Genomic DNA, 26,541 nt, shown 5'->3' on the forward strand with positions numbered 1-26,541 from the left:
TGGCTGTCCCTTCTCCGGGTGGCCCTGGCTCCGGGTCGGTGGTGGGGGACATCTCCCTGCCCACCCTCTGGCAGCCACTGATGCGGACCCATGAGCTGCTCAGAGGTTGTGCAGTCTGGCCAAACTGACTCTTACACACACACACCCCCCAATTAACACGACAAGGAAAACCCCGAAATAAAATTAAGCACCTCAGAGCAGAATCTGTGGGCCTGCTGCTTTGGTGTCTCCCATCAGCCTTGCCTCTCCTGCGTTACGCAGATGTGAAAACACAAAACACCTGGAACTGAAACAACCCCCTAACACACCTGGATTTGATTTGGGCCAGAATAGGTTTGGGTTTTTTGTTGGGGTTTGGTTTTTTTTCCTTAGCTTTTACATTCACCCCAAAAACTTGTTTCTGCTCCAGCCGTATGCACATGACCCCTGCTGAGCACCAGGACTGTCTCACGTCACCGCTCAGACCCACCAGCCTAGTGGAGATGACGATGCCCTCCCAGTGAACCGCATCAGCGTGGCCTGGGACCTGAGCACTGGTTTTCATCTCTGGAGGCCCCCGGCTGCCTTGGGAATCAGGAGGAGCTGCTGGAGCTGCCCCCTGTCAGCCGTCCTCACTGGGCTGGATCATCTTGGTCCACACACTTCCCATGTGCACAAATATTTGCTTTGCCCGAACTGGCACAGCTGTGAGCACCTCTCGCGTGGCTGAGAGCTGCCACCATTGGATTCCCAGGTGTGTCTGCATCTCCAGGGCTTGCTGGACCCCCACGCAAGAGGCCTGGCCGTGCTGGAGAGCTGACACGCTTTGGGCATTGGTGAGGCCAGTGTCCAGGATGAGGATAGGGCAAATGGTGCCATCACAGAATGGCCACAAGGATGATGGGAGGCTGGAGCACCTCTCCGGTGAGGACAGGCTGAGAGCTGGGGTGGTTCAGCTTGGAGGAGACAAGGCTCCGGGGAGACCTTGCAGCGGCCTGGCAGGGCATAAAGGGGGCTTATGGGAAAGACAGGGACAGACTTTTTAGTAGGGCCCATAGTGATAGGACAAGGGAGAATGGCTTTAAGCTGAAAGAGGGCAGATTTAGATGAGCTATTAGGAAGAAATTCTTCCCGGTGAGGGCGGCGAGGTGCTGGCCCAGGCTGCCCAGAGCAGCTGTGGGTGCCCCATCCCTGGCAGTGCCCAAGGCCAGGCTGGACGGGGCTGGGAGCAACCTGGGCTGGTGGAAGGTGTCCCTGCCCGTGGCAGGGGGCTGGAACCGGGTGATCTTGAAGGTCCCTTCCATCCCAAACCATGCTGTGATTCCATGATATGGCAGGAGTGGTGGCTGGTCCCCAGTGGGGGAAGCATGAGCCACTTCGTCATCTTCCTGGGGTGGGATCAGGACCTGGGCTCTAGTCCCAGCTCTGTCCCGTCAAGCAGGCAGTGGCCCTTCTCCACTCCTTGATCTCCATCTTCCTGGGGGACCATCTCCCAGGCCTGTCGCAGCAGGAGCCACGGATTAATTGGTACTTGGCAATTCCCCACGGACAGGGGCTGGAGGAGCACAAAGGGCGGTCTGTCTGCAGGGCTGGGAGCTTTGGTACCGCGGGGCTGGGGATGACTCAGATGCGGGTAATTAAGCTGATTGGAACAGCGGTGGCTCAGGCAGGAACACCAGCCCGGGGCACTGTAACTGGGTCACGCAGGAGCCCTGCACTGGCGGTGCCTCGTGCGGGCTCACCTGGCCCTGGCACGGCCACCACCCAACAGTGACACAGCTCTGTCCCGGAGGGCAGCCGGGCGTGTTCCAGCGAGGCAGGGCAGCAGCTCTGCCCGCGGCTTCACATGGCGCAGGGTCAGGCTGGGGCTGCTGGTACCACCAGGGCTCCCAGGGAGCTCGGCCAGAGGGGCTGTAGGGTCTGGCTGTCTCCCTCCCTCCCTCCTTCCATCCATCCCTCCTTTTTTCCACCCATCCCTTCATCCCTCCCTCCCTTCCTCCCTCCATCCATTCCTCCCTCCCTCCTTGCTTCTTCCATCCCTCCCTCCATCCCTTCTTCCATTCCTCCCTCCCTCCTTCCCTTCTTCCCTCCTTCCCTTCTTCCGTTCCTCCCTCCCTCCTTCCCTTCTTCCGTTCCTCCCTCCCTCCTTCCGTTCCTCCCTCCCTCCTTCCGTTCCTCCCTCCCTCCTTCCGTTCTTCCGTTCCTCCCTCCCTCCCTCCCTTCTTCCGTCCATCCCTCCCTCCCTCCCTCCCTTCTTCCGTCCATCCCTCTATCTATTCCTTCCTCCCTCCTTCCATCCCTTCTGCCGTCCATCCCTTCTGCCGTCCATCTCTCTATCTATTCCTTCCTTCCTTCCTGCCTGCCTCCCTCCATCCATCCATCCATCCATCCATCCATCCATCCATCCATCCCACGGCACCCCCAGGACCTGCAGGGCCCCACCAGGCTCCTCCCCCCCTTGGCTGTAGGACCCACCGCAGGCTGGGATTGGCCTGGGATGTGGGGCCTCCTGACCAATCCCCTGCCACCCTGCTGTCTCTGGCCAATCCTGCATCTCCCTGCTCCGGCCCTGGCCAATCACACGCAGCTGCTGCCGCCAGGAGGGGTATATAAACCCTCAGGGAGGGCCTGGGGCTGTGCTGTGGGGTTCTGCTGGGCTCCAGGTCTCTGGCCTGTGTGTGGCTGCTCTGCCAGGGGAGGGCTGGCCCCGGGGGTACCGCTTACGCAGGCCCCCCAGAGTCCTTCCCACTTGAAGGCCAGGGTGTTGTTTGCCATTTTCCAGCCATCAGGAACCTCCTGAGATCTTGGTGAGCTTTTGAAGATGAAAACTCTTGTCTCCAGCAAGATCACCAGGTGCCACAGCTGGTGGGGGCCCTTAGGTGGCTCCAATGGACCTGCTGGTGACTGCCTGAGACCTTCCTCTGCTGGAGCTTGGTGTCTGCTGCCTCTGGGCTGAAGCTGCTCTGTGTGCTGTGGTGGACCTAGCTATGCTGCTCAACTCCTGGAGGAGACCTTGGTGCTGTGGTGGCCTGGCTGGGGCTGAGATCTCAGAGACTTTCTCAGCTGACTTGGGGAGGGCTGGAGGGGGAAGGGCAGGGCGGGTGCCCCTATCCCTCCACCTCAGCCCAGCGTTAGCTGGCAGCTGCTGCCGGGGGTGTTTAGCCTGTGCTATGCAGTGGCAGGCGCTCACAGGGCTGTGAAGCTGTTACTGCAACACATTGGTGTTTCCATGCTCCGAGCAGTGACTTTGGATGTGGGACTGACCCTTTCCAGAGCTGTGGCAGAAGATCCTGAGCTTTCTGTGGCTGTACACTGTGCTGGTGATACCCTCTCAAAGCAGCCTGGCCAGTCATTGCTGCCTCCTCCAAGCCCCGAGGGCTCGGGAGCAGCTCTTCAGACCCACAGAGGACTGGGCTCACCCCGTGGTGGGGCAGAGGAGGCTCTGCCATGAACAAGCAGCTCTCAAGAACAGCTGTAGGTTGTCTCCAGTTGAAAGCTGGGTGATGACTCAGAGCTGGGTACCTGACGCTGCAGGGAACTTGCTGTAAGGCTAATGTGACTGTTGTGCTGGTTCCAGTGTCTGACCCCGTGCCTGTCCTTCCGCAAGATGCAGGCTCCCTTGGGAAGCCTGGAAGCCGGCCAAGGTGATGTTCAGTTCCTGACTCTGCAAGCCGGCACAGAATCCTGGTCTGCTCCAACCAGCTAGAGCTGATGCCAACCAAAGTGCCGCTGGATCCTGCAGAGCTGCTCCTCTCCCCCAAAGGGAGGTACCCAAACACGCGGACCTGGACACACTGAGCGGTGGTACTGTGAAGCAAATTCAAGGCCACCAAGAAGCTCCTGACCACTAACCTACCCCTGTCTTCTGGGTATCTGCTGCTGCACTTCTCAAACAACCACAGCCCATGTTCTGATACCCAGCCTCCAAATATTGGAGCCCACTTGGGCTTGGAGCCAAGCAGGTGTCACAGGCATCCTGTGGGCTGGCCAGTCGTGCCATGGACAAGTCACCCTGGGCAGCGGCTGCGAGTGGTGCCCGTGGGCAGCTCAGTGGAACAAGGCACCCTAGGGCCCTGGCCAGAGCCCTGAAGTGGACCTTGGTCCTGGGGAAAGGGCCCTCATGGTGCTCCTCAGGCCAGGCTGGGGAAGGGTCAGGCCCTCGAGTGACTGCAGGTGTGTCCCAGTGGAGCAGTTCCAGCTGGGGGAGCTGAGCCTTCCTCTGCCTGAAGAAGAGGAGGCTGAAGGGGGGGATATGAGTCTGGGATTGCCCAGTGCTGGGAGCAGAGGGGGTGGGGAGGTGCCAGGCAGAGGGGCAAAGCGGTGAAGCTCCAGCAAGGGAAGCGCTGATGGGTAGGAGGAGAAGCTGCTCAGCAGGAGGGTGGTGTAGCCAGGGACCAGAGGCCAGCTTCAGGAAGCCCTACTTCGAAACCAACCCCCCTCTGAGGTGGCGGGGGGGGGGATGAGGCAGCTCTCCTGTCACCTCTGCAACCTCTTCTCCTAAAGTTTTTCTGGTGCGGTGTCTTTGGGGCTACAAGGTGATTAACATCCATTTTAAGCATGTTCCAGACATGTTCTGGATGCTTTTAAGCCCTTGAGGTGTCACAGATGACTTACAAGTTGGGCTCTGTTAGCGGTTGATTCACTGTTTATTGAAGCCTGTATTAATCTTGTATTAATGCTTTTCAGACGAGACCTTTCTGGAGGTGTAGCAGGCTCCAAGGCGAGGAGCTGAGTTTCTCCCTCACTCGGTGGCAGCGTGGGTTTAGCTCAGGTCTCGTCAGACTGAGAGCTGAGGTCTTGTGAGGCCGCCGAGAGCAACGTCCGCCTGTCATGATGCTCTAATTAGCGCGGAGTAACACCAGTCCGTTGCCTGAGCACTGGGGTGATGGGGGAGTGAGGTCTGCAAGCCAGCAGCCCACCCTGTCCCCTCCGGTGGGGACAGGAAGGGTTTGGAGGTAGCCTGGGGGCTTTGTGTCTAGCAGGGAGATGCTCTGCTGGCTGGGATGCAGCGGAGCTGGAACAGGCAGGAGCTGCAGCTCGGTGGCTGGGGAGAGGCTGCTGCAGCCGTGCCGCTTGCGCAGCAGCTGGACTCGGGCTGTGAAGGGGCAGAGCCTCGCCTGAAATGCAAAAGCCTTTCCTGCCCCTGCTGCTGCCAGCCCTGTGGCTTTTGGAGGGATGCGAAGGAAAGTCTGAATCAGGAGCGTGGACCAGCACCTGGGAGCCAGTGTAAACAGCACCTTACGCTCGTCGGTGGGCTTGGGGTGCTGTCTGTGGCACCCTGAGCTGGCAGCTGGGTCTTGGGGTGGGGGAGCTGCCTGTGCAGGTATCCAGAGCCCAGTCTGGGCAAGGCGATGGTGGGCATGGCTGAGATTTCCCATCCTTGCCAAGCTGGGATGCTGCAGTTGTCATGGCAACGTGGGAGGCCTGCTGAGCTGAGCCCTAACCCAACCGTTTGGGTGGCGGGGAGTGTGTGTGCGGGGCTGAGTGTGCTTCCCAGCACCTTCCCTGGGCTCTGGCACTTCAGCATACTCCAAAACTGCAGTAAACCCCCCTCCTCCCGAAGCTGACAAACCCACCCATTTTCCAGCTAAAAGACTCTGGTGAATGAAAAACACTGGGTTTTCCATGGGAAGAAACATCTTCAGGTGAAAAAATCTATCCAACCACATTGCAGGGAGCACGCAGCCAATTTGGAGATGCCGGCAGCCTCCTGCGCTCCTCTGTCCTGTGCCAAAATCCTCCCGGCCAGCTGAGGCGGGAGCAAAGGCAGCCAGCACCTGGCAGGGCCTTGCCCAGAGCTGTTCCCTGTGGGATGCTCCCACCAGGCAGGGACCTGCCCCGGTGAGGGGCTGGGGATGGAAGTGCAGCCAGCTCCGCTCTGCCTTGCCCAGGGGTGGCTGGATCTGTCCCGCAAGGTCACCTCTCCCTTCTGCCACCAGCTGCGGCCCTGATGAAACCACCCCATGTGGTGCGGGGATGGATTTTTTTTCCCCACCTCGGGACAGTTTTTGCTGCCTGGCTCCAGCATCTTGTTCCTGCCACAGCCCTCGGCAGCTGCCAGGCTTTGACTGACATCTGTCCATCATCTCCCCAGCAGCTTAAAACACAGACAGCAGAGGGGCCCTGCGGAAAGGACAGCCAGGGGACGAGCCTGAGCTGCGTCCCCTTCGCAGGCAGCTCTGCAGCTGGCAGGAAGGGCACTGGGATGCCCTCGTGCACCCTCCCGCAGCATCCCTGGGCAGGCTCGGGTGGCTCGCTCTGCGCAGCGGCCTCGAGCTCCTGCGATGTTGCTCAGGCACTGGGTAGCACATGAGTCACATTTCCTTCCAACGCCCATCTCAGCTCAGTGCTGTTGCTATTTTTGGAAACTCTTGAAAGCGGATCAGCCCTAAGCAGCACATCTAATGAATACTCTTGCCATGCCAGGCTCACGTCCCCCCCGATGTCTCCATGTGGTGGCTGGGAGAGCCACTGGCAGCCTGGACCCTGTGCTCTGCTCCCGGCTCGGGATGCGTGGGAATGCCTTTGGGCCTCATCCTGCAGCCCCTCCTGAGTCACTGGGGAGCTGAAGCAGCATCTTGGTGGCAAAATATTGCCTTTTAAAGGGATCGGTTAGGGTTGGTTCTTTGGGGTTTTGTTGGGGTTTTTTTGCCATGCCAGCTTGGCATTGATCATTTGCACTCCAAATGAGCGGATCATTCACAGTTATTTTTATTCTCAACCTGCAGTATTTTAGCTGGGGCTGCAGCAGCTCACTTAGCATCTCTAAGCAAAAACGGGCAAAACTCAGCTCCAGAAATCAAGGCCTGGATGAAATTAGTGGCAGGGAGGCATTGCTTGGCTTCCCAGCTCGGGAAGGATTGGGTTTATGGGATGCTAGTGGGGCTGGACCTGCCGCACCCGTCCCACATCCAGCACCCACGCTGTTTTCACCCCTGCCACCCTGTGCCTCTTCCCTGCGGCCGGCTCAAGGATCTGTACAAACCCATCAGTTATTTCCTTCGGGAGCAGTGCCTGCGCTGCCCGTCCATTACTCGAGGACCGCCCAAGGTCAGCGGCACCAGGCGGCCGCCTGCCCAGCCAAACGCCGGAGCGAGCCCGGCGGGCAGGCGATGGCTTTGCCCAGCCGCTGCTTTTGCTGCAGGTTTTGGGTCTGGAGGTTTCACCTGGGGACAAGTAGCCCCTGCCCTGCCAGCGCTGACAGGCTCTCAGCATCCCTGACCTTGCTGGGATAAAATTAGCCATTTCACTTTGAATTAAAGACAGTTCAGCTGAAAGCAACCCGAGCGGTTCATTCCAAAGACGTCAAATGGCAACGTTTCCTTTTTTGTCAGTGATTGGGGAGGGGAGGGTCCTTCCAGCCAGCGCCTGGTGACAATGACATTGATTTCCTAGACCTTTTGGCGTGGCCAAATCTGTATTTTTAGCTGAGGAAGAGAAAAAAATAAATCACATGTCGAAGAAATGCTTTCCTTGCCCTTATGGGAAGGGGAAGGAGATGAGAGGCTTCGCTGCTGAGGTGGGCGGACACGCGGGGCTCGCTGCCCTGGTCCCAGCACGGGGCTGGGGATGCACCGGAGGAGCCGCAGCCGCATCTTCCTGGGGTCCCTCGGGTGCTGCCCCCCAGCCACACTGTGCGCCTGCCCCATGCAGCCCCCTGCTGCTCGGCTGGGGACCCTGAGGCCCCCACAATGGGGGTCCCATGGCAGGGAGCAGGTGGGACCCCCACTCCCAAGGGATCCCACCCTATCCCCTTGGCATCCGCTGCAGCCATTTATCTTCCGGGGCGAGCGCTGCCTTCACCTTACCTCCCCTGCCGCCTCCTCCTCGCTCTCCCCCACCCTGCTCTCATTTCCCCAAGAAGACTTTAATGAAATCTGCCCTTAATTAAATCCACATTCATTTGCATAATTACCAGGAAATTGAAATTAGCCTGCGGACGTGGCTGGAATACATCTGACGTCAGGCAGCCCTGCCTGTTTGGAGGGGGCTGCACCGAGGGTGGCCGGGTGCCCCCCACCCATGGGTGCTGCCACTCTGCCCGGCAGCCCCGCTGTGCTGTCCCCCGCTCCCCCTCCCTCCCGCCCTGGGGTGGCCACGGCAGCCGGGCATGGGGGGACAGGGGGAAAGGGGGGGGGACAGCGAGCCCCAGGGCCATGGCGGGGCAAAGGCAGGCAGTGCCCCCTGCCCACCCAAGCAGCACCACATTTTATTTTAAAAAAAAGTCTTCACCGCCACTGAGATTTTTTTTTTGTTGCTTTTATAACTATGTATTTTGTCATTTTTTATGGTTTTAGTTGGTTTTTGTTGGTTTTTTTTTTTTATCCTTTTCAACAGTGACAAACTGAGGTAACGTCTGTGACACTACAGCCTCTCCTATGGGAAGAAGGTCCGAAACCCGACAGCTGAGGGAATTGGAAATAAAAACCCAACGACCTACCAACACAGCGACCTCGACGGGAACAGAAATCACAGCCAGGCACCCCGCCGGGGGACAGAGCGCCAGAGAGGCACAGCCGAGCCCTCCCGGGGCGGCTGGGATCCCGTATCTACATTATTGCACGAAAGATCGAGGACATTGAGGGACCTAAGGCAAAAAGGAGGAAAAACCGCGCCTAGCGTCTCTACATCGGGGCAATGCTACTTCTAAAACCGGCCCCCAGCCTTGGCGCTGCGGGCGGGCAGGGGTGGGTGCCGCGGGGACGGGGGGGGCAGCGGCGGTGGCGGGGGGTCCGGCCGGGCACCCGCCTGCTGTGTAAACTGCTGCTGCTGCTGCTGAATAGCGTTATAGCCCTTTATGCGGGAATTGGGGGGGGGCGGAGGGGATGGGGGGGTCCCCACGGCACCCACCTGATGGGAGGGAAGCCCAAAGCATGCCAGGGCTTGGGTGCTGCCAACGTGGGGTGCCCCCAGGCTCCCCACCCTGGCAGTGGGGTGAGCCCCCCGCTGCCCTACAACTAGGAGGGGAGTTGCATCCCCCCCCCCCACATACACCCCATGACCTTGTCACTAAGGGGCCACCAGTGGCTCCTGCTGCCACCATCCCGCCCCGCTGCAGCCAGCCCTGGGGGGATTTACCCCGCTGCCTCCTCCCCGCCAGCCCCAGGGGAGGGTAACCGGGGTTTGGGAAAGGGGTGACAGCAAGGAGGGGTGATGGGGACAGCACAGGGAACCATGTGGCCCTTGGGGAGACCACTCAAAGCCCCCTCCCCTGTTCCCCAGGTTGTGCAGACCAGCCTGGAGAGGCACCACCACCACCTTCTCCCAGTCCCTGGGTACAACAACTCTGCAGAGGGGACAGGGGGACACCACCATGGCAGAGCCACCCCGGCCCCCAGCACCCGCCATGGTGGCCAGCCAGCACCGCGGCCACTGGCCAAGCCCACAGCATGGCTCCTGGCTGGGAGGGGACCACTCCCTCCGGCGGGGGTCTTGGGCAGGGGGGCCAGGGGCTGCCAGCGGCTGTGCCTGGGACGCACGACAACACACAAGACAGGGACACTTGCTACATCGATGGCTGCCAGCACCTCCCGCAGCAGGGAGGTAGCCGGGGTGCCGGGGGTCCTGGGCTGCTGGTGACCCCCCAGCTCCCCATCACCGGCCCAACACCCAACTCCACATCCCCTCCCGGTCCCCACCCGTGGGGCAGGGACCGGTGGAAGGGGGCAAATCCCACCCACCCAAACCTCCCCAAAGGCCTCCTCCATGGTGCGGGGTCATCGGCCTTCCCTCGCCCTGGCTGGGGGCTGAGCACGGGGTGGGGGTGAGCTGGTGGGTGCTGGCCAATCCGGACCCCCCACCCACGCAGCCCCTGCCTCCTCTTCCTCCCTGTATGGGAGACCCCTCCCCGGGCCACCCTGCGGGGGGCCTTGCAGGGGGTGGTGCGGCCATGGCAGGACCCGGGGGTACCAACGTCCCCCCGGCACCGAGTGATGCCCTCGGCCGGGCTCCCACCGCCGGCCTCGCCCAGGTGGGGTGGGGGGATCAGCATCCTCAGTGCTATGGAGCACACCCAGTTCTGTCCTTTTCCTCTTCGTTTTTGTTTGTTTTCTTGTTTTGCTTGGGGAGCCCCAGAGCCCCGTCCCAGCTCATGCCACCACCCCAAGCAAGACCCCCAGCCCTGTCCCCGGGGCAGGGGGATGGGATGGGACAGGCGGCTGCTGTGTGCCCCCCCCCCCCCCCCCCCCCCCCGGCGCCATCAGACACAGATCTCTATTGCTGTGGCCAGGACCATCTGCCCTTTGCCTTTGTCCTGCCGTCCGTCTGTCCTGCTCGCCGTCCCCGGGGGGGCCGCGCTCGGCTCGGAGCCACGGGGGCCGCTCCCTTCGGTCAGGACGGTCCTCTTGAGCGGGGCAGGGGTGCAGGCGCCGGCCACCTCATGGCGATGGGGACCGGCCGGCAGCTTGTCCCTGGCGTGCTTGCGGGAGCGGTAGGAGGGTCGGCGCCGCACCTCGGCCATCAGGTCGCACTTGATGAAGTAGAAGACCTCCTTGACGGGACAGCGCTTCTCGGGGTCGAGGGCCAGCAGGCGCTGGAACATGCGCAGGGCGCTGTCCGTGAAGCGCCGCCACTGCGAGGGCAGCCCCCCCAGCCGCCCCTTCTGCCACCGCACAAACTCCTCGAAGAAGGCATCGGAAGCCGCCGCCGCCTCCCAGGGGAAGTTACCGGTGAGGACGCAGAAGATGAGCACCCCAAAAGCCCAGACGTCGATGCTGGTGTCCACTGCGAAGCCCTCCGCCCGGCCAGCTTGGCAGACCTCAGGTGCCGTGTAGGGGATGGTGCCGCTGATGCGCTTGACTCGGCAGCCCACCTTGCGGGTCATGCCGAAGTCGGCCAGTTTGACGCGGCGGCAGTCGCGGTCGAAGAGCAGGACGTTCTCCGGTTTGATGTCCCGGTGCACCAGGCTCTTGCTGTGCATGTAGTCGAGGGCCAGGCCCAGCTGCTGCACGCAGCGCTTCACCAGCTCCTCGGGGAGCCCCACCTGCGGGCACGGAGACACGGCATCAGCCACTGGACCCTACGGTGGTCCCACCCAGCTTGGAGACCGCCATATCTGTATGGCCCTGAACATCCAGCACGGTTGTGGATGCTTTTATCTGGGTGCTCTGTGCGGCAGGGAGATGGATGGTGGGTCCCAGGCCACCCTAGGGATGGGTGATGGGTCTTAGGATGTCTAGGAGATGGGTGATGGGTCCCGGACCACCCAAGGGATGGGTGATGGGTCTGAGGGAACTTGAGGGATGGGCGACGGGTCCCAGGCTACCTCAAGCGATGGGGGGTGCATCCCAGGCCACCCCAGGGGATGGGTAACAGGTCTCAGACTACCCCAGGAATGCCTGATGGGTCCCAGGCCACCCCAGGGGATGGGGGATGGGTCCCAAACTTGCTTGTAGGTGCTTGTGGTCAGCACCAACCCATACAGGGATGCCCAGTCCCCATGCACGGGCTCCCTCCCACACGGCCACCAAAGCAGAGCGGCAGCTTTGCTCAGGACCCTGGGGATACTGAGCCCCCACACCCCAGAAAGGCTCCCATGGGAGGGCTCCCACCTGCGGCGGGATGATGTCGAAGAGGTCCCCGCCAGGGGCATACTCCTGAGCAAAGACGTAGCAGTCCTCAGTCTCGAAGACCACGTCAAAGACCTTGATGATGAAGGGGCTGGAGGAGAGCGTGTTGGTGATGCTGAACTCCCGCAGGAAGTTTTTCAGCTTTGTCTTGCTCTTGTTGACAAACTTCAGGGCCATCTTGGTGCCTGCAGTGGGCAGGAGATGGGGGTCACCCCAGGCCACAGTTGGGACATGCAGGCACCCTGCTCCCAGCGCGGCCGCACCCCTGGCACCCCCCGCTCCCCTCACCTGTGCTTTTGTGGGACACCAGGTCCACCTTGCCGTAGGTGCCTTTGCCGAGCTCGCGGATGAGGTCGTAGTGCTTGCTGATGTCGGTGCCCGAGAGGGTGCGGATGGCCAGGGACTGCATGTCCTCGGTGATGAGAGGCACTCCGCAGCAGGCCAGCTTGCGCGACGGCTCTTGCTCAGTCGAACCTGCGCTCATGGCTGCGCTGCAAGGCAGAGGCACGTCACTGCTTTTGGTGGGTGCTACAAACCCACCTCGCCCCATCCTACACCATCCCATCCCGCCCTATCCCATCCCCGGGGCTGGGAGCCACAGCACCTTGCAAAGGGGCACCCAGCTGCTTGGTGCCACCCCTCTGTCCCCAGGGTCCACCAACCCAGTGGCTCTGGAGAGTATGCTCCAGCCTCTGCAGGGGCTGCAGCCAGGTGGGGCAGGGCTGGGGGGTGTCTGGGGGCAAAGTGAGGGCTCAGGGCATGCAGAGCCAGGAGGGCTGGGACGTGGGGACAGACACACGCACATTTCCTCAGCCCTAGCGTGTTCACAGCCACCGTGCAGGCTGGTAGCTGAAGCCCTTTGGGGCTCCCCACTGCTGCCACAGTCCCCAGTGGGGACCCTGGGAGCCAGCCCTGTCCCCTCCACCCTCCCGCCTTTGCAGAGTGGAGCGGAGCCCGCTGTGACCCAGTGATGCTCCGGAGCGGGGCCAAGCCGAGCCACAGGCACTGAGCAGTACACACTGGCTCTGTGGCAAATCTTTCCACCATACACCTCTGACCATCCATCAGCACGCACTCTCAGCTTCCCCCTACCAGGGTGCCGGGTGCTGTGGTGCAGAGCCTGGCCAGCGGCACATGGACAACAGCACCGATGTTCCTCACTCCCGACAAACCGACGGCGGTTCTTCCTCGCCCTGGCCATCCCTGCCACGACAGCCAAGCTCGGACTCACCCACCACGCTGCCGTGGCAGCCCAACCACCCCGGGATCTCCTCTGGTGCCTTCAGGGCGCTGCTTCGCCCTCCATCATCCCCCAAGAGCACAAACCCGGTGCCCACCGAGCCACCCCACGCTGTGACCACACAGGAGAGCCAGCCGGTGCCCAGCGAGCCCCCCCCCCAGTGACACAGGCACCCCAGGGCCGGTGGGCACCTTGGCAGATAAATCCGGCTGCTTTTGATTTTGTAGCAGATTGACAAAATCATGGGACAGCACCGAGCGGGTGCTGGTTTATATTTAGATTTTTAATGCAGCGTCTCACCAGAGGGGAAAAAAACTCCCACTCAACATGGATCCCACTTGGCCCCGGGCCCAAGGGCATTTGGGGGTCCGGCCGGTGTGGGGACAGAGCCGGGAGCACCGGCAGCGGGGGACACGGCATGGGCGCTTGGTGGCTGCAGCCGTGGGCTCACCGCCCGCGAGCGAAACACCCAAACGGGTGTTTCTGAGTTGACGAGCCCACGGCTGCAACAGACGGAGGCTGAGAGCATCCGTGCCAGAGGGTACATGCGAACTGTCCCATGCCATGGCCAGGCAGGGGCTGTGACAGCCACCCCAAATGGTACCAGATGCCCCATGAGCACCGACAGTGCCCCAGGGTCAGGATCTTGCCCGATGCACAAGGATGCTCCCAGCGTTTTCCCAAAAAGGCCGAGCCTGATCTCCAGCCTCTCGCTCCTTTCTTCCCATGACCATGCTGCCTCTCATCCCAAAGCAGAGCTTAGCTTCTTAATTTTTTATTATTTTTTTTTCCTGGGAAGTTGGGCGAAAAATAGAAAAGGAACTTCAACATCATGATGTTCCAAAAATGTAACGGCTTGACTCATAAGATCTCCAAAGCAGCTCATCTCCATAGTGTTTTATTGGCCTCCTGGAAGAGGAGCACCATTTCGGTGTCTGGGTGCTGGAGGTGGAGGTGGATCAGCGCAGCAGCTCGATGGATGCATGACTAAAAACAGCTCCCAGCATCCTGCAAGAAGAATTCTGTCTACACTTGAATTTACAATCATGCTCGTCAATGTCTCTTAATTAACCGGTGTTGAAATGCAATTACTCAAGTCGGCAAAGTTGGGGTTGGAGAAAAAAAAACCTGCCAGTGGGATGGGAGAGAGAAGGTGAAGGACTGACGGCTGCTTAAAGTCAAGGGCTGTTTGCTTTTCCCCTTGGCTGAGACTGTTGGGTTTTCCAGGCAGCTTCTTCCCAATCGGACACCACGGGACACCCCCCACAGCCGGGTGCCCCACCAGGCCAGGTCCCCCGCCTGCCGGGCACCCCGCTCTGCCAAGGTAACGGGAGCACAGAGCCAACACCAACCCCGGGGGAAATCAAACAACGGCGGTGGCCAAAATACCAATGCACTGAGGCCAAAAAAAGCATAAACACAGAAGTTCTCATTAAAAATTGAAACGCTTTTGAAAACATGTTGGTTTTGATGTAAGCAGCAAAGCAGGGCAGCAGCGGGGAGAGGGAGCGAGGGCTCATTCCCAGCTGGTTCTGCACGCTCACGGGGACGGTGGGACACAGCGGGGACACTGCCCATGTGGCAAGAGATGTCGCCAGCCTGGCATGGCCGGGGCCGAGGTCCCGTGTCCTTGACTGCCTTCTGTGCCCATGCCAGTCATGCCAACGCCACTGCCCATGCAGCCACGTGCCAGATCAGGACAAACCAGAGCAGAAATGGGCCTTTTGCCGACACACCAGCTCCTCTCCCGCCTCCACAGCATGGCCCCGAAGCACCGGAGGAGATGAGCCAGGCTGTGCCCGAAGGAAGCCAAACCCGCCCTCCCAGCACACAATCCCCTGGCTCAGTTGTTTCGGCTGTTCTTGAAGAAGGAGCTTTTAAAAGCAGGGAGGAACGATGCACATCCCAGCTGAGTCCTGGCAAAGGCCCCCACGGCATGAGACCCCGGGCAATGGCAAAGGGGCAGCGAGGACGCTGCCAAGCAGAACCGGGACCCCACCGCTCATCGAAGGCGGTGCGCACTGTCAGCTCTGCGTCCTGAACCATTTCTCCTACTATTCAGACTAAAATTGTTCTGTGTTTAAGCTTCAGAACCATTTATCTCATTGAGTGAGGAGGATAATCCACCCACCTCTTCCTCGCTCCCTGGCAGGTATTTATAGGCAGCCACTCATCTTCCGCCGGCAGCTGCCGCTCCTCTCCCCGGACCTCCCCGTCCCCATCCCCAACACCACGGAGCAGATCCCAAGAGGATGGCATCCCGTATCCAGAGCCCAGCATCCCACCAGGTACTGGGGCCAGCACCGCCAACCCGCTCCCTCCCCGACGCTGCAAGGGGATGCTCTCCCCTGTTCCACATCCCGCTCCGCTGCACACCCAGCCCTGGGCGCATCGGCTCTGCCAATAAGTAATTGCAAACTCATTAAGAGCTCATTGAGAAGAGCAGAGGCCGCCCGGGAGAGCTGCTCCAGGCACCTGGCAGAGGAGGGTGGAGGAGCAGCAGCTGCTTGGAAATTAAGAGGGGAAGGGGGGGAAAAATCCCTCCAGCCACATCAGAGATCGAGGGGTCAGAAAACCAACATGGTCATCGAGTAGGGTGAAAGGAACAGGGTTTGGGGCTGAGCCCGGCGCAGGGGGCACGCTGGCAGCCTGCCGAGGGGCCAGGACTCACACCCTGGGCTGTTCTGGGGCGAGGAATCGGGGATACAAAGGGGAAAACCACGTGGGGTGGGGTGAGGGTCTCTACAAGACCCAGATTTCTCTTTAGAGAGGGGGGGAAATGAGAAACAGCCAGCAGCAGGGCTGGGCGCAGGCACACGCTGCTCAGCCCCTGCGGCTGCCCGGCCACACCACGGGTGCTGCGCAGAGCTTTGATTTCCCCCCATCCTCACCCCCAAACCCTCCCACCACCGTGACACTCCCTACAACAGCAGCATGCTCATTAACTACGGTGTAATTGGCATTAATTATTAGCGGGTGACACTGTTTCCAGCCTAGCAGGTTAGAGGCCAGGGTGCCTGCTGGGAGGGAGCTCACCCCCTCCACACCCTGGCTGGCTCCCAAACCTCCCCTATTTTCTCCAAAACACATGCTAAGCTGGAAAAGTCATTTCCAAGCAAGCTCTTGGCCCTGCTGGGGCTATCCCTGCTCCCGGTCCCCCACCTCCCCAGTGCCACCAGGGCAAGGGGACAGGTGGTGCCTTGGCCGTGCCCTGTGCCAAGCCACTGCCTATCCAGCACCCCGCTCCATTTCCAGCCTCCACGGCTGCCTGACCCCGTTCCGGGGACATCCTCTCATCTCCTCCGTGCCGCTGGGACCAGCATGCCGGCGCAAGGTGTTATTAGCTGCACTTCCCGGGGGCAGCGGCACGCCGGCACCCAGGGAGGGCTCGCAAAGGCACCTTCGCCGAACAAGGACGACATCTCCATGGGCACGGGGGGAGGACAGGCACCTCGTGGGGGCTCAGAGCCACCAGTACCTGCCGTGTCCCCGCAACCTCCGGCCAGGTAAGGGCTGCCTGCAGGCTGCGTTGCCCTCCACCCGGGCCAGCCGCTGCCTCCCACCCCGCCCAAAGCAGAAAAACAAGCGTGGGGAGAGGGTCCATTTGCCCACGCGCCACCCCGGGGCCACCCAAAGCCACTCAAAACAAGCTGAGTGTGTCTGGGAGGCAGCTGGCCGCACATGGCCCAGGGGGCATTTTGGGAACAGCCCCCCTGCCAGCATCCCACAACCCAGGAGAAGCAGCCACCCCGCAAAGAGGTGATGGATGGGGCACGTCTCCACGTCCTCTCGCTGGCTCCGTGGTGGTGGGAAGGCACTGGGAAACGCCTGAGCGCCGCTTTACACCACAAGCCTGAACCAGCACCTAACCTCCACCGAAGCACCAACAGCAACCGTGACTTCTCAGTGCCCCCAGTTTGGGACATTTTTCCATGCAATGGCATTGAATTTCCCAGTTATCTGGAGTTTTCCTCATACCAGCTCCTTGCCCAGACCAGAGCAGACTGCCCAGCATCAGGATCGGCTTCAGCAAAACCAACAAACAGCCAGAAACACGTGGGCTCCCATTCGGCAGGAGCTGCTCCCCTGGTGGGGTTGTCTCAGCTGTGGGGCAGGATCAGGCCCCATCGCACCCATCTGTAGCATCCCCCATAGCAGGAACCGTCTCCCATCCCAGCCATGAGCCTGTGACAAGCTTCTTCAGGCTTTGGCCCCAGGATTCAGGTTTTGCAGGCAGGTTTGGGAAGAGCAAATAAAGCAGCACCCAGGCTCTCTCCTCCGACACCTCTCGCTGTCCTCCTGAGGGATGGGTGGCAGCCGCTCCCCAGGAAGCCACTGCTCTCCCCTCCCGCTGCCATCCTCCGTGCCCTCTGCACTTCTCTCCTGGAGCTGCCAGCAGGCTTTTCCCTGCCTTCGCCTGCACTGCGCCGTCTCCATCCATTGGCCCCCGATGGCAGGACCCTTGACCACCTTTCAGTGCTTCAGCCTCCCAGGATTTTTCCTGACAAGCGGGATGGCTTCGTTAGGACCTCAGCTGCTCCATCCTCCAGCTCCTCCCGCTTCACCACTGGCACCGGGGATTTATGATTACTTCATTGTTTGATTGGTTTCATCAGCCTGTCATCATCTCCCTCCCAAAACTCTTCCACCAGTGCCGGCAGCATCACACGTTTGGGATCTGCAAAGACAAATGCCCCAAGCGGCACCTGCCTGTCGCCCGCCCAGTCCCCCCGGGCAGGGCCAGCTGGCCCCTTGGCCCGCCCCTCTCACTTTTGGAGGCAGGGGGACATGTCACCCGGCTGCAAAATCTAGCCCTACCTCCGTGCCGAGGGGCTTCATGGCCTTCACACGCGGTGGGGCTGCATCCCACCCCGTGTGGGGTCCTCCTGGGTGTAACACCGCACCTTGGGCATCGTCTCGGCAGCCCCACTGAGGGGGATGCTCCCACCTCTCGGCTGCCTCACCTTTGCTCCCCCACCTGCCACAGCCCCACGGCAGCACCCAAGGCTGGGTACAGGCAGGGTATGGGCAGCATCCTGAGCTGGGTACAGCAGCATCCCTGGCTGGCTACTGGCAGGGTACGGCAGCATCCCAGGCTGGGTACAGGCAAGGTACCAGTAGGGTATGGCAGCATCCCAGGCAGAGTATGGGCAGGATACGGCAGCATCCCAGGCTGGGTACGGGCAGGGTATGGCAGCATCCCTTGTTGGGTACCAGCAGAGTACCAATACGGTATGGGCAGGGTATGACAGCATCCCTGGCTGGGTACCGGCAGGGTACTGGTATGGTATGGGCAGGGTATGACAGCATCCTGGGGTGGGTATGGGCAGGGTACCAGTAGGGTATGGGCAGGGTACGGCAGCATCCTGGGGTGGGTACGGGCAGCATCCTGGGCAGGGTACAGGCAGGGTACCAGTAGGGTATGGCAGCATCCCGGGCAGGGTATGGCAGCACCCCGCTGACGGCCTTGCCGCCCTCAAGCCCGAGCCTGGCGGGCCAGCGGCCCCGCATGCGGGTGCCCAGCTCCCTGGCTTCACCCCCACGCCACCCGGTACCGAGACCGACCCTCCGCGGCGTCCCGAGCCGCCGCCGCGCTCCCGCCCGCCACCCGCCGCGCCAGCGCCGCCGGCCCCGGAGGAAAGTGGGTCAGGCTCCCGGTGCCCAGCCGCAGCCGCGGGAGGCGGACACGGCAAGGAGCCCCCCCCGGCACCGGGCCGGCGACGAGGGGAGGCGGTGGCCCCGGCTGCCCCCGAGGCCAGCTCCGGTCCCTGCCTCCCGCCGCCCTCCCTCTGCGCGCATCCTGCCGGAGCCCCCCACACAGGCGGGGACCCCCCCGCCCTTCTCCCTCGGAAAGCGGCCTCGGGGCCAGCGCTGGGCTGCCGGGGCACAGCCCCCGGCCCCGCTCCGGCACAAACTCCTTTCAAGTGTGACTCACGCCGCTTCCGTCTCCGGCCCCGAGCTGGACCCCGCTGCCGCAGGGCCGGGGCCGAGCGGGGCGGGGGGGCGCAGGTGGCAGCGCCCCGGGTTGGCGGTGGCGGGGGGGGTCCCACAGCCGGGACCTCGCGCTCCGCCCGGCCGAGCCCCCGGGGGCAGCACCCGCCCCGCCCGCTGTGCCCCCCCCGCATCGCCCCGCTTCTGCGGGGAGCGGCGGGGGGGCGACCCCCGCTATTCATCCCAGAGCTCCGCTCGTACCGTGACGGGTTTTTTTAGCTACCGGGGCCGCCGCGCGCCCACCCCCCCCCGCCCCGGCGCCGTGCGGGCAGACAAAGGGCGGACCCGCCGCGCCCGCCACAAAGGCGCGGGCCGGTACCGGGCGGGCAGCACCCCCCGCGCCCCCTCCCCGCCGCCGCCTTACCGATGGGGCGAGCCGCCGCGCCCCGTCCTCGGCGGGAGAGGAGCCGCCGCCGCCCGCCCCCCGCGCGGGGCCCGCTCGCCTCCCGCACCGCCGGGCTCATGCCGCGGCCCCGCCGCCGCCGGAGGAGCGGAGCGGAGCGGAGCGGCGGCGCCCCCCCCCGCAGCCCCCCGGCAGGGCAGCGCCGCCCGCCGCCCCGCCCCACGCTCCGCCCGGTACCGGCACCGCCCCGCACCCCCCGGGGAAAACGGGGAGGGGGCGAGGGGTGTCCGCTGCTGCTCGCCCCGGTGCTGGCAGGGATGCGCGGCGCTCGGGCAGCCCCTCCGCGTACCGGCCCGTGGGCCCAGGCCCACGCGGTGGGAGGGTGGCCCCGGGGGGGGGCTGGGGGTGCTCGAGGCGGGGGTCGAGGTGTCAGCTGGGAGCCACGGCGGAGTCACCCACCTCCCCGCCGGCCCACTGAGCTCCAGTCCGGGGGGCTGCCCAGGGAGCAGAGCCGCAGACGAGGGGCACGGGGGGGCACGGCTGGGACAGGTGTCCCCGGGTCCCCCCACCGGGATTGGGCTCCTCACCCCTTCCCTGCACCACTCGTCACTGCAGGACACCGGCATCCCGGACATCCAAGCATGGAACATCTGGGGCTCACCACCACCAGCCCCACACATCCACAGTGTCCTTCTGCAGGGCCATGTCCCACTGCCACCGCACCCCCGTCTCCCTGAGCTTTCCAATATTTTGTGTTTCTTCTCCTCCCAGCACGGGTGATGCCCACCGTGGCGCCTGCCTCGCCCCTCCAAAGTTCCACACCCAGCCACATGTGGGACACGTGTGGGACACGTGGCTCCCTGCCATGTGCTCTGGCATGGCGGGACCGCTCGGACACAGCCAGGGAAAGGCAGCCGCGCCACCCGCGGTTCCTTCCAGCCTTGCTAAAGTTTGGCAATATGTTCAGCAAACAATGCCAGAGCTGGGCACCGGGAGCTCCCGGGCACCTCCAGCCACGGGGCTGGTGGCAGCTCTCCTGGAGGAAGGTGAGGGGTAGGCACGGCGCTCCTCCTCGGCACGCCCCCGGGCCCATCTAGTCTCTCCAGATTTCCTTCTGCTCTCACCAGGGCTGAGCGGGGACATTTTAACGCAGGCCATAATTTGCTTTGACGCTTCCTTGGCTCTTTGCTGGGCGCTGGGTCTCTTCACAACTGTGATGCCGCTCTGCACCGACCCACAGCTGTGGGGCAGCCCCACGCCCCAAGGGGTGACAGCGGGTTGTGGCCACACACCCCATGGCCCATGCAAGCCAGCCGTGCCCGCTGAGCTGGGACCGGGGCCATTCCGTTGCCGCCCAAGCCCCCGCCACCGGGGAGGGCAGAGGAGCCGTCACCACTGACTCACCAGCGGCTCTAATCCGCTCCCAGTTTAGCACGCAGAGCAATTAGTCATTTTATGAATGGCTTTAAAGCAAGAGGCTGAATCACATTCTGACACTTCTCTTTAACTTGGTGCCAGGTGCTGCTGTGACATTGCCACTCTTCTCCTGTCCAGCAGCCGCACAGGACATCGCCAGCCTGGGGGCTGGGCAGCAGGAGAGGCGGCTGTGGGCCCACCAGCACTTGCTGGTCCCCTTGATCCTCTCTCCGCTCGCCGGTCCCTGCTACAGCTGCCAGCACCTGGGGCTTGTGAGCTTGGAGCATGGACAATCCCCACCGGGATGGGCGCATCCGCGTGGCACAAGAGGAGCCAGGTGACCCAGCAAGCCAGGGCAGGCTGGCTGGGTGCTGGATGGGTGCTTAGAGCTGTGGGGCTGGGAAAGGGGTGGCACAGGGCAGGAGAGCTTCTTGTGGGTGAAGGTGCCAGGAAGGGTCACGGTGTGGGACACGGGGCAGCGCTGTGGTGCTGCCACATAAGCAGGACACAGGCTGGTGAAAGCCACCACGGCCCCATTGCACATCAGCTGCCGGGGACACAGTGGGTCCAGCCTCATCCCTTCCCACAGCCCCTGCCCCCCTGTGTCCCCTGCCTGCCCTTGTCGTGCTGACCCCCGGCTGCAGGTCCGCGGCCCCCGCAAGCCTCCTGCTCAGAGCTGCGCCTCTGAGCCCTCCTTCAGCTCACACTATTTATAGCTCGGGGCTGTTTCTAGGTCAGGCTTGAAGCGACGGTGCCCAGGGAGCCTGCCCGGGGACCGCGGGGGGCTGCGGGGACAGCATCCCACACCCCACGCATGCCTCGGCCCTGCTGTCCCCACCCTGGTCTCAGAGGATGGGGCTGTGCCGTGCCCCCGGTACACAGAGGCTGAGCTGTTGGTGAGGGACCAGCCGGGTGGTGGCAGGGCCCTGGGGGGATGTGGGGGGCTTCGGGGGGCTGCGGGGGGCTGCAGGGGGCTGGGGGGGGGCTCAGCGGCTTATTTTGTGGCTGCCAGGCTGGACTGGCACATTGCCAGCACGTGGGTCATGCACGGATTGAATAATAGTAACACCAGTAGCACCAGTTAGTGTTTGTATTGAGCTCATGGTCTTCAAAACACTTAGAGAATATTAATAACCAAGATGGGCAAGATGAAAGGAGCTGGATCAAGCATGTGTATCACCTGGCTTGATCCCAAACCAGCCCACGGCTCCCCAAAGGATCATGAATGCCCCCAGGATTTCTGCTTGGAAAGGAAATATCCTGGCTAGCGCCACGGGGGATGTGCTTGGACGAGGGCAGGCGGCAGGAAAATGACCTGAAAAGCCCAAAATATTTCTAGGGAGCCAAATCCCCTCCAAATTCAGGGAGAAGGTCGCATGTCCCTTCACCGCCGCTTGGTCATTTCCCCCCCGCTGGCAGAGTGGGAGCCGAGGGGCCGTGCCCCACAGCACACGGGTCGGGGTGCCACGGCTGCCCGCAGCCTGTCACGCTCCGGTACCGCGAGCTAAAAGCTGCCTGAAGATGCTGCGGGGATGCCGGGAAGGAGCAGGGAGGGAGGGAGGGCAGTGCGGGAGCGGAGCACGCCGGGAGCCGCAGCACCAGCCGAGGGGACCCGCGCGGCTCCCGGCTGCTTTGGCACGTTCCCGCACCCCGCACCGCAGTACCCACCGAGCTCCGCACCCCCCGCCTGGCACCCGAGCCCGGCCCTTCGCTCTGCCCGGTGGCACCGGCGTCACCCGCGCAGCCAGGGCTGCTCGCTCGGCACCTGCCACTTCGCCAGCCCAGGGCGCGAGGCCCGTGTCGGGGGGCTGGGCGCCCCCTCAGTCTCCGAGGACAGTGCCCAGCCAGGGGGATTGCAAGGGGACAGGGGGTCGGTGGCTCCCGGAGCACTGAGGTGGGGGTTAGGTGCCCCCCGCCCCGCCCGGCGGCACGCTGCCATCCCCTGCTGTGGCTGCCGGGATGAGATTCCCAGCGGCTGCGCTCAAGGTCAGGGAGGAGCCGCAGCCCAGGCGCCGTGGGGCACATTCTGCAGCTCAGCGCCGTGCTGGGGACCCGCCAAGCCGCTGCCAGCAGCCACCGGGGCAGCCTCCCCTCCCGCCGCCCACCGCCCCTCAGGCCCTGCCCCGTGCTCCTGGGGGGTGCAGGATGGACCCGAGCCAGCCGGGCGGGGGGCACAGCATCCTGCGTGCTGCCCCCCGCCCCGCCCCCCCCCCCCCCCCAGGCTGGGTCAGGGCCTGCAGCACGGCCTGCCTGGGGCTACCTGCAGGGAGCTCGGACGGGTGTTAACTCTGGAGCATAATGATGACCATTCGGCTGCGGGGCTGGAGGGAAACGGAATGGTTTGCTTTTGAATGGGTTTCTTCTGAAGAACAGCAGAATGGGTTTCTGCCTGGGGGAGGTGGGATTTGGGGGTGTAGCGGGGTCACAGCACTGTCCCACTCCCACCCCCCATCTGGAGCTCCATCACTGCCGGGGCCACAGCACAGCAGTGCCCACCACTCCCGCTTGCAGCCTTTCCCATCCCATCAACAACCAGGGCCAAAGTGGGAAGCAGGACCAAACTGGGAGCACAGGGAGAGCCACGGGACTTGGCCCGGCGGCCCAGCACCCTGGCAGCCCAGCACCGTGGAACACAGCATCCCAGCACCCAGCAGTCAGCACCCTGGCAGCTCTGGCACCCAGCACTCTGGCATCCCAGCAACCTGGCACTCGGCGACCTGGCACCCAGCACCCAGCGCTCAGCAACCTGCACCCAGCACCACGCACTCAGCACCCTGCACCCATCATTCGGCAACATGCACCCAGCACCGAGCACTCAGCACCCAACACCAAGCACTCAGCACCCTGCACCCGGCACTGAGCACTCAGTACCCTGCACCCAGCACCCACCACCCCGCACCCATCACTCCGCACCCCGCACCCCGCAGCCGGCCCCGCCCGCCCGCGCTCGCCGCGCGCTCCCCGGGCACCCCCTAGCGAGGCTGCGGGGAAGCGACACGCTGCCGCCGGCGCCGGGCGCGGGCCGGGCCCGGGGGGGCGGGACGGGGACGGGGGGGACGGGACGGGGTCGGCGGAGCGAGGAGCGCCCGGTGGGCCCCTCCGCCGCCCCCCCCCCCCCCCCGCCCCGCTGGGCGCTGTGCCACAGCGGTGGCAGGCGGTGCCAGCCCTGTCCCCACCGGCCCAGGGGGAGGCTGGCGAGGACGAGCTGGTGACAGCGAGGGGCTGTTCGAGGACGGGGACCCCCCCAGCGCAGGGCGCGGTGGGAGAGGGGAGCCTGTGGGGACAAGCCACCGGTGTCCATCCCTCACCATCCCCCTGCGCTGGGAGGGGTGGTCCCCATGGCCACCACGCAGGACCACGGACCACCGCACTGCCACTTCAGTGTTCCCCGCCCCCCTCCCCCCCCCCCTCCCCCCCCCCCTCCCCCCCCGGCTGAGAACAACAAACTGGTAGCCCAGCACAGTCTGGGTGCCATCGGGTCCAGTGCCGGGGATGCTCTGCGCTAGCCCCCCACCAGCAGCACCCACACACAGGGCCCCCCTGCCACTCCCCGTGCCCCCCACCTTTCAGCTGGCACCAAGCCCATGGGCAGTGACCCACAGCCATCGAGGCTCAAAAAAAAGTGACTTACACCAAAACCCCACAGTTCCCTGCACACCAGGAGGGAGCCTGGCCCCACTGCCCCCCACCCCCACCTCCGCAATCTCTCCATGTACTTGGGGGGGGCGCTCCTGGCCATGGCTGGGGGGGAGCCTTGCTCCGGGGGGATGGCGGCGTGGGACAGGAGCCGGCAGTGGCTCGGTGCCATGGAGGAGCAGTTGGGCACAACATGTGCCGGCATTCACACCTCGCATCCCTGCTGGCTGCCTGGCTAATTCCGGCGCTGGCACATTCTCCTTGGCTGCCGCTCAGCAGCGTGGATTGGAGCAGAGCTTTTGGGGAGGGGGGAATGTGAGCGCTGGTGCCGCTGCCGAGAGGGACAGGCCTTGGGGAGCTTTGTGGCCCTCCTTGGGTACACCCCAGCTGCCCTGCCCTGGCCCCCGCCTCAGCCGTCCCCTGCCTGGGGAGCAGGGTCCAGCCAGGGACCCTGCGCTCAGGAGTGGGCAGGATGGGTCCGGGGTGCCGTGGGTTCACACCGCTCCACGGGCACACGGCACCACTCGGCGTGGCACAGGACACCCGCTCCGTGCCCTGGAGAGCTGCTGCCGGGGAAGCACGTGCTGGATGCGCACATGTGCTGTGCACACAGCCTCTCCCGAGCATGGCATGGCATGGCACGGCACAGTGCCGGGCCCCGGTCTCCTCCAGCCAGGAGAGGATGCATCTACTCCAAAGGAAACTTTGGCACGGCCAAGGCAGGCAGCCTGATGCCAGACATCGTCCCCCAGCCCAGCTCGGTGCTGTGCTCACATGCCCCTGATGGGCTCGTGGCGTGTCCCCACCGGCAGCGTGCCACCTGGGCAGGCACCGCGGCACTGACCTGTGCAGGTGCAGGGGCTGCAGCTCCTCTTTCTGGAAGCAGACGAAGCAGAAGGAATCCATTGCTGGGCTCCAGTGGCCACCGCACCTGGGTGAGGGGGACCGCAGGCCAGACAGCACCGGAGGGGTGTTGGCATCTTCCTCTCCCTTGCCAATGCCACCGGCGGCCAGAGCCTCATGCTCGCCTGCCCGGAGCCATGGTGCCAGGGGGCCCTTCACGCAGCCGGGCTGAGTGCCGGGGCCAGCTGCTCACCACGCACAGAGGCAGTGCTGGGCTGTGCCATGTCCCGCGTCACCCTTGCTCCGGGGCCGGTGATGCCTAAATGCCAACCCAGCAGCCATTGCTCAGCCCAGGCAAGGCAGCACTGCTCCTCAGGGCGTGTGGGCAGGGACCTGGGGTGGCATCACCTGGGCTGAGGGGTCCAGCAGGGCAGGATGAGGCCACGGCCAAGTCCTGTGGTGCTTCAGAGGCTGGGAGAAGCGGCTGCCCCTCTCCAGCGCCCAGCACCCATGTGGCACAGGACAGGGGTGGGTGCAGAGAACGGTGCTCGTGGTGCTGCCAGGGAAAGTGTCCCCTGCACAGGGGCTTGCAGCAGGTGGGGTCCGGTGGGGTCTGGCGGGGTCCGGCAGGGTCTGGCAGGGTCTGGCAGGGTCTGGCAGGCAGGCAGCTGGGCCAGGAGCTCCACGCGCTCACGAAGGAAAGTTCTGTCGGCGGCGGTGAGCTGCGGCTCCACGGGGCTTGTCTCACCGGCAGAGCAGCCGCTTGCTCTGACAGCTAAACCAGTGTGTGAGTATTAATAGCTCCAGATTCATGCGGTGAGGCTGGGAAGTTAACTCCTTGGCTGCCGCTGCCAGCCCTGCCCAACCTCCAGCCGCCCTCTCTTGGCTCCAGGCTGCTGCCTCGGGGCTTGCCAGCACCACAGCTGAGACCTGGCAAACTCAGCCCGTCCCCCTGGTGCACTGAGTGTCACCGAGAAACCTGTGCTCCATCCCCCAGTGCCCCATCCAGGGCAGACCCTGGCCAGCCCTTGGCATGGGGGACATGGCACCACCAGAGGGGGTTTCTCTTAGCCTGGGTGCCCTGCTGAGGGTGGAGAAGGTGGTCTTGGAGCCATTCCTGGGGGGCTGCTCCGCATGCATGCATGGGCATGGTGGGGCATGGCAGGGCACAGCTTGCCAATCCCAGCTGGGCATGGCAGGAGCATCACGGTGCCTTGAGAGGGATGTCCCTGCCCCACAGCATGTGTCCCTGTTGCACAAGTGGTGTTCCTGCCCCACGAGTGGCACCTTTGCCCCATGATGAGTGGCCCTGCCCCAGAAGGGGTGGCCCTGCACCACCAGTGCGAGCCAGGGCAGCCATGTCAGCAGTGTCAGCCACTCCCAGGGGACAAGCCGGGCCACCTTGGGCGCAGCATGCTGGGTGAGGATACCCCTCACCCATGTGGCCGCATGCTCTCACCGAGCAGCTCTGGAGTCTCACCGTTCCATCTGTGGGGACCAGTTCAGGGACCCGCACGTGACCCCCA

The 26,541-nt window shown here is 63.6% G+C and overlaps 1 protein-coding gene across 3 annotated transcripts; it reads right to left on the bottom strand.

Moving 5' to 3' along the window:
* Positions 1 to 8,143: 8,143 nt before the first annotated feature.
* Positions 8,144 to 25,768, bottom strand: SBK1 (SH3 domain binding kinase 1). 3 transcript variants are annotated; one of them, XM_055806573.1, is made up of 5 exons: positions 19,142 to 19,271; positions 16,657 to 17,464; positions 11,835 to 12,037; positions 11,529 to 11,731; positions 8,145 to 10,960 (listed from the first exon to the last, which is right to left on the bottom strand). In XM_055806573.1, the coding sequence occupies exons 2-5, from the start codon at positions 16,728 to 16,730 to the stop codon at positions 10,178 to 10,180; spliced, it is 1,263 nt and encodes a 420-aa protein (XP_055662548.1). In that variant the 5' UTR covers positions 16,731 to 17,464; positions 19,142 to 19,271; the 3' UTR covers positions 8,145 to 10,177. The 3 variants fall into 3 exon arrangements, with proteins under 3 accessions (XP_027652213.1, XP_055662548.1, XP_055662550.1); XM_027796412.2 differs by lacking the exons at positions 16,657 to 17,464; positions 19,142 to 19,271 and adding an exon at positions 25,017 to 25,768 and having other exon boundaries at positions 8,144 to 10,960; XM_055806575.1 differs by lacking the exon at positions 16,657 to 17,464 and having other exon boundaries at positions 8,149 to 10,960; positions 19,142 to 19,332.
* Between the last annotated feature and the right edge of the window lie 773 nt (positions 25,769 to 26,541).

The sequence above is a fragment of the Falco peregrinus genome, chromosome 5, assembly GCF_023634155.1.
Source record: "Falco peregrinus isolate bFalPer1 chromosome 5, bFalPer1.pri, whole genome shotgun sequence".
In the NCBI taxonomy this organism is placed as follows: Eukaryota; Metazoa; Chordata; class Aves; order Falconiformes; family Falconidae; genus Falco; species Falco peregrinus.